Raw genomic sequence first — 7,162 nt, 5'->3', positions numbered from 1 at the left:
TCCAATCTTCACCTCTATATTGGGGTTTTTCCTTCTCAGACTGAACTTATATTCCATATATTCCGTCTTGCTACGGCTTATGCGCAGACCATACACTTCTAAAGCTTCTCTCCATAACTCCAACTTCTTATTTAGATCTTCCCTTGACTCTCTCATAAGGATGATATCATCAGCAAAAAGCATGCACCATGGCACAGACTCTTGGATATGCTTTGTGAGTACTTCCAAGACTAATGTGAAAAGGTATGAACTTAAGGATGATCCCTAGTGCAATCCTATACCAATAGGAAATTCCTCTGTTACACCACTTTAAGTCTTCACACTAGTTGTGACCCCATCATACATGCCTTTAATTGCCCGAATATATGCGATCCTTACTCTCCTCTTTTCTAAAACCTTCCACAAGACCTTCCTTGGTACCCTATCATACGTTTTTTCCAAATCAATAAACATCATATGTAGATCCCTTTTATTAATACAATACCTCTCCATCATCCTTCTTAATAGGTATATCGCTTCAGTGGTAGATCTGTCTGACATAAATCCAAATTAATTCTCTGTTACTTGTATCTCTTTTCTATTGGTTGATTATGTTATAACTATAAAATACAAAATTTCTCCAGTAATATTTTAGTTATCTAAAAAATTTTGTACAAAAAATTTATACCGTTCATTTTTCGTACATTGTGGGACTCTAAATCTAGTTCATAAAATTTGCAAACAAGTCTCTAAAAGATGCAAGTGCCCATCTAATCTAACACTACGCTCTATATTATCCTCTTGGCTCCGGAGATTTTAGGGCTTCCGTAGATACCAAACTAAATGCACCACCAAATGCAATTTTTGTTTTTTGATAACATCCTCGTGAAAGTGTTCTTCAAACCAAAAGGAACTAATCGTGATTATAATCATATTCTAGGAAGCTGTTATAATATGGCAAGCCATCGTCGTTGAAGTGGAGGAGCGAAAAACATTCATCACAAAAGTAACAAGGGTTTTGTGGTGTCCATTTGTCATCAGCTGTTACCTTTGTAGCTCTGAATATTTTGCAAGCACTGCATTTCTTAAAAACCATTTTCAGTTGAAAGGTGACTATTGGATAAACCGTCCGATTATGCACATCATCCGTATGAAATAACCTCATATCTCGAATCACTAAGGTATGCGTGCAATCGCCCTGCAGATATACAAAAAGAGAAATGTCAGGGAGGCCAACATCTTTTGTTAATATTAGCCGACACCTTATTTTTAACTAGGGTTTAAAGTTTATGATTTAGAATTTAGTACTTAGGATTTTAGTGTTGGCCAAAATTGATAAATTTTGTTGGTCACGTAGTATTGCTCGTACAAAAAAGAAAGCAACTGTGTCGTGATTTCTTCTAATATATTTTGAGCAAAAATTAGATGCACATCTAACATTCTATGCATAAGAAAAATCATGGTATTCAAGTATCTGTAGTTAGCCCTTTTACCCTCTCTGATTTAAAATTGCAAAAGCTAAGCTACACTTCCCTTTGATTTACCATACGTGTCTATGGGAAGAAGGTAATAACCAAACATTAATTCCGAGAACTAAAATGAAATTACCTGGTGACAATAGAGGTATCCAGCACCAAGTCGAAATAGTAAGTCACAAAAACGTATCTTTTGCATCTCAATCGATGCAAAGCGAGGCAAGTTTGATGCATATACTTCACCCATAATTGCTTTATGTTTCTGGTGTAGTCTGCCACTTATAATATATTCCCATTTTTTTTGCACCTCCTCCTTTGAGTTTCGGAGCCAATCCAGTATAGGTTTGGCATAATTAATAGCAGATGGGTCTCTCAAATCAGTGTAAAATACATCCTACAAAAAAGTGACCTTTTTGTCATGTAATGAATAAAAAATCACCTTAATACCAGTGTAAAAGAGATGCTTACTTCAATGAGAAAATATCCAGAAGGATCATACTGCCCAGCTTTTTGCATCACCTGGTCCATTGAGCAATGGATCTTGTCCCTTAAATCAGTTAAAGGCTGCTTTCCAAGAACTAACAACTCTTGGGTCTACCAAAATAAAAGTAAAAAATATCAAATACGCAGAGATGACCCTGATGTTAATCAGCTGTTTTGTGGTAGTTAACTTATTATAGGAGAGACTTTTTTTTTTCCAGAAATTACATATTGAATTTTAGCATTGTTAAAATCAATATGGTATTGAACTATTGATGTTGAATACCTTGACACACTGTCGAACATTATGGTAAACCTCCACCGATAGAAGAATTTCAGGAAATGTCACAGGTATGTGTTGTTGAAGATCTGCTGCACTGACCTGCCATACATTAAACCATAAAAATGACTAGGAGCGCATACACATGGAAAGAAGAAGAAGTTAAGGCACACACAAGTCAATTACGGTTCGAACCTATTTGTCGTATAATAATGATATATTGGATATTGAACAAATATTAGGAGTCCATTATTGAGGAAGCAGCCAATGAAAAAACATCAATTCAGGATAGCAGCGAACTGCATCGAAGTCACAAATGGAAATCTTTAAGTAATGCCTGATTGATTTCCGACATGAATTTTAATGCTTTTAGTTGGTCAATAATGGTCATAAACTAACTACTTAAGAGATGAAAGTTAGACATATATATGATCCAACAAAGAGAACAACATAAACAAGAAATACAGCAATTCAATAATCTAGAAGGCACGCATCTCTAAGTGCATACAACTTAGTTAATTACTCTACCTACTAACAGTAGGATAACATTAGTGTGCATATTTTCCAATTTGAAGCCAACTGATCTTTTATATCAGATAAGAATCTCAAAGCAACCTTTTTGGTATAATTTGTGGACCTAAGTGATCTCATCCTTCCGTTCCTGCCTGGTTTGAGGGTTTCATTGATCTTGCAAGCAGGACTAAAACAAAGACAAGATACATTAAATTAGAATAATAGATAGATCTGATGAAAAATGGAATAATCACATAAATAGTAACGATACCAACTTAAATGAATGAAGTCTTGCTGATTCCTTGTCTTCTTCTTGCTTTTGTTTGATTCTCACAACTTGCTCCACCTTTTCTATACAACCACTCTGTAAATTAATGAAATAAATGATTATTTTTGCCTTTCTTCTTTTGAAAAGGAAAAAAAAGTTGGATATTAGAAAGAGATATTAGAAAAGCTAAATGATCATAAGTTCCAAAGGGATTGTGCACACATATCCTTTCAAAGTCTATATGTGAAAAGCTTCGATTTCCATTATTTATTTATTCTAACAGCAAACTTAATTGAATCACACAACAGCAAATACAGAAACAGTTCTGACACATCCTTTGCACATTTAACATGCTTATATCCACTTGATCAAGTTTCGTAAAAAAATAAAATAAAATAAAATAAAATCAAATCAAATCAAATTGACTTAAATGCAAAATAACATAATTGAATCCAGATTATTCAGCTCATACACGAAACAAAATTGCAAACCAAGATGAAATGTTTAATATCCCATTTCAAAGGTGGTGGCCCAAGCCCAATCCCCCGGCATTTTTTAGGGGCCAACCCTTCAAGTTATAGTTCATGTATATATAAAGATAAAATGTCATGGCATATCATGTATGCCACTATCAACACGAAAGAAACAATTTAACCATAAAATAATGCCATGAACATAATTTCTTTTAGAGAGTTGGCATACCTCAAGAATAGGATTATTTGTTCCTTTCCGTTTTTTCCTTGACCTCTTTTCACCACCCCTACAACAAATCCAACAAGAAACTCTTTGCATTATTTGTTCACTGCAAAGTGTAAAACTTGATAGAGAAAGAAATTGAAAGAGATGCAATAAGATTGTTTTGTTAGGCTCCCTGTATATGGCATTTTCACTAAAGAATTTACGACAAGTATCAATGTAGTACAACTACATAAACATTAATAAGATTCATGTATTTGACATAATTGCAATCAAATTGTTAGGTACCCAAAGGAAGAAAAAAAGAAGAATGAGCGAATGGAAGCAATTAAGATAGTTAGAGAAGAGAGTGGTAAAATATCTCCTTCGCCTTTTATTTTACAATAGAAGAATGAAAGAAAAGAGAGATGAAAATAAAATAAAGTGGGACCAGCTGATGTAACAAATAGGACAGCTGGAGAAGTTATTGGAGAGGGCACGAATGAGGGATGAATCCTGTTATAGGAGAGAGTATTGAGAGTGTATAAGATTTATGAAGGGAATCAATATGGCAGGAAGGATCTAGGCTGCGAAGAACCTTAGGAGAGTGGTGGCTCCTCAAATGCTACCTTGCTCCCTTCTTTTCAGTACTTAGTTCTTATATGAATATATCAGAGACTGAGAGTATCACCTTGATATGTTCCAGCTCCTCTGTTTCTTATCTACTCTCTCTTCTTTAATTCTATGCTACATCTACTACTCTTATTCTGTTGCTACTTTTAGTCTTACACATAAGGTTGAAGGAGAGAAGCAATACAGCTCGAATAAAAAAAAAAAAAACTGAGAGTCTGAAACCTAGTATAAAATGAATTCAGATCAGGGCCGTCTACATTAGTGTAATAACTAACAAAAATCATGCATGACTAACCCCACTTTGGATTGGTCTGAAGGTGGTGGATGATTTTCATTGTTCTCCATACCCTACAATAGCACTTCCATTAAATCTGTTCAAATATTAAACAAAAGGAAAAATATAAAAGTTCATGGAGAATACCTCAAATACTTCCTTCAAAGACATATCCATTAGCTCGTCCTCTGTAAATATTTTAAGATCATCAACCCTGAATAGGTATCAATACCATTAACAAGTAGAAACCCTATGTATTAATGAGCAGTGATGAGAGGAGGAAAACAATAACAAGAAGAATGCATACGATACATCATCATCAGAGATTCGGGTGGCATCTTGTGATAATTCAGCCTCTAGATTCTGCATAAACAAAAAACAGTTTTTCAAAGGAGACTTACGGGAAAAGGTAGCAAAATTGTGGCGGGGTGGGGGCGGGGGGGAGAGAGACAGTCAGACAGACAGAGAGAGAGACCTGAAGTTCAGAAATTATAGAGTTTTCAAACTGAGGAACCGTTGTGGAGGGGCTGACCATATTGGGAACATAAATGGGTCCACCCCTTGGAAATGAGAGATCACAATCTAGTGCTTCTGGAACTGAAGATTCTATGAAATCCATTTCCGTACAATACACAACTTAACCACCAAAGGCACAAACAGAGCTTCCCGCTCCAAATTACTAGACAAAAAGATCCAGGCAGGGGAAAGAAATTTGAAGAGGTTTGGGAATGAAGTAGGTTCTTTGACCAGGCTCTACTATCGTTGCTTCCACTGTGACATGCCTACTGCCATTCAAAAACATAATCATCAGATATAAAAGGATTTCCCAACTCATTCACCAGAATAAATGTCTGGCATTCATACCGAGGCTATAATTACAAATACAAGGTTCGGCTCAAATTTGGCCATGCAGTTATAGCCCATCACCCCAGAATCATGCAGTCATTCGAAACCTGAGTACTTGCCATTGATACAGGAAATCAAGTAGTTATTAAATTTGACTTGGTGAATGACTCAACTGAGGCACTGAGTCAATATTCCACTAGTGGGTCACTAATTGAACCGGTTGAACAAGATATAATTATATAATAAATCCAAAATTAATTTATTCATTTGACAGAAACAGCTAACTCAATTTAATGAGTACAAAAATATAAATAAACAAGTATAAGACATTTCTAACCAAAAGAAAACAGTAAACCCAATTAACCACTTAAAAAACAGATGACAAACAAGACACAATTAACTCTGAAACTTATCATAGAATTAGAGAGTACGCTACAGTGCCCATTGTAAACAGCATAGTCTCACACTACAACATCTTATAGTACACTCCAGCATCAAACTAAAAGCTCATTTTGTGACAATTGCAACAATTGAAAATCAATGTTCAGAAGCAAAAAATGACAGATCAATAGTTGAATTCATCAAAACATCAGATCACATAACAACAACAAATCAAGGGCCAAAACAATCCATCCATATTCTTCTTATGTATTATGTTTATGTTAATTGTATTCTCCAGGCATGGAGAAAAATGTAATAAAACTTGACAAATTTTTCAAATATTGACAATTCTGAATTTTGATTAAGGTCCAGATTTATTACATCAGCTGATCAAAGCAAAGCAAGCAATTTCAAGGGAAATAGCCTGTAAAGATGCAGCAGATCCTTTCACACATATTACAAATTGTTAGGCATTTGAAATGCCATATGTTCAAGATCCAAATAGGAACAAAAGATTAATCAAGAACTGCAAACAATCATATGCAAGGCACTTATTATATCGTGTTTAATGAAGATGGATTAGGAAACCTAAATGGCCAGCAAAACAGAAGCAAAATAAGGCCTATCTCCTTCCATTTGTCTTTAATTAAATTCTAATGGCAAGCAAAACAGAAGCAAATTAAGGCTCCAAAATGTTAATTAGTCCATTCTTTCTTAAAGTAACAAGGTTTAATCATACACAAATAAATTAATCAAGCTTAATCACCCACTGTATTTTAACCCAATCTAATAAAATAGAAATTTCAAAAATATTCAATAATCAAGTAATCAAAAGTCAAGATATCGAGAGAGGCAAACAAAAGTACAAGAGAGCACACCGTTGGAGAGAGCTGACTAGCGGCGAGAGAGTACAGAGGAAGTGACCGAAACTAGATGAGTAGAGAGCACAACAGCGGTGGAGAGAGGCACATAACACCAGAGGAGAGATATTACATAGCAACAACGACGGTGGAGAGAGAAGACACAGCTAAGAAAAATAAAATTTTTTTTTCTGGGTTATCTTTTTTTTAAAAGATGTTATAGATAAGTAAAAGTAATTTTATGTTTGGATATCTCGTATAAAAAGATTTTTTTTATCTATCAATTATGTTTGGGTATAACGATATAAAAGCATTTTTTATTTATTTATTACATGAAAATATTTTTTAAAAAGAAATCTTTTAAAAAAATGTAAATTATAATTTCCCAAAAAAGATATTTTTTATTTTTGTAGTGTTTTTACTTTTATTACTAAAAATTTGTCAAATATCCTAAAAAATAAAAAAATCTTTTTTATTAAAAAAAAATTTCTTATCAAA

General features: G+C 34.1%; 1 protein-coding gene across 7 annotated transcripts; it reads right to left on the bottom strand.

Moving 5' to 3' along the window:
- Nucleotides 1-537: 537 nt before the first annotated feature.
- On the bottom strand, nucleotides 538-6,850 carry LOC130951511 (snRNA-activating protein complex subunit-like). 7 transcript variants are annotated; one of them, XM_057880175.1, is made up of 13 exons: nucleotides 6,683-6,820; nucleotides 5,442-5,530; nucleotides 5,053-5,362; nucleotides 4,885-4,940; nucleotides 4,725-4,791; nucleotides 4,599-4,651; nucleotides 3,698-3,755; nucleotides 3,003-3,091; nucleotides 2,830-2,914; nucleotides 2,221-2,316; nucleotides 1,923-2,048; nucleotides 1,588-1,848; nucleotides 538-1,177 (listed from the first exon to the last, which is right to left on the bottom strand). In XM_057880175.1, exons 3-13 carry the CDS (start codon nucleotides 5,194-5,196, stop codon nucleotides 893-895), a joined length of 1,320 nt encoding a protein of 439 aa, XP_057736158.1. In that variant the 5' UTR covers nucleotides 5,197-5,362; nucleotides 5,442-5,530; nucleotides 6,683-6,820; the 3' UTR covers nucleotides 538-892. The 7 variants fall into 7 exon arrangements, with proteins under 7 accessions (XP_057736158.1, XP_057736161.1, XP_057736159.1 ...); XM_057880178.1 differs by having other exon boundaries at nucleotides 5,053-5,359; XM_057880180.1 differs by having other exon boundaries at nucleotides 541-1,177; nucleotides 4,725-4,765.
- Between the last annotated feature and the right edge of the window lie 312 nt (nucleotides 6,851-7,162).

The sequence above is a fragment of the Arachis stenosperma genome, chromosome 9, assembly GCF_014773155.1.
Source record: "Arachis stenosperma cultivar V10309 chromosome 9, arast.V10309.gnm1.PFL2, whole genome shotgun sequence".
Taxonomy (NCBI): domain Eukaryota; kingdom Viridiplantae; phylum Streptophyta; class Magnoliopsida; order Fabales; family Fabaceae; genus Arachis; species Arachis stenosperma.
This window is presented reverse-complemented; position numbering and strand designations above follow the sequence as displayed.

Coding starts and splice junctions, on each gene's coding strand:
- LOC130951511 (XM_057880176.1), bottom strand. CDS start 5,196: ATGGATTTCATAGAATCTTCAGTTCCAGAAGCACTAGATTGTGATCTC. Junction 4,652..4,724: donor CTTTGAAGGAAGTATTTGAG/GTATTCTCCATG, acceptor GTGCTATTGTAG/GGTATGGAGAACAATGAAAA. Junction 1,849..1,922: donor CTGGATATTTTCTCATTGAA/GTAAGCATCTCT, acceptor ACTTTTTTGTAG/GATGTATTTTACACTGATTT.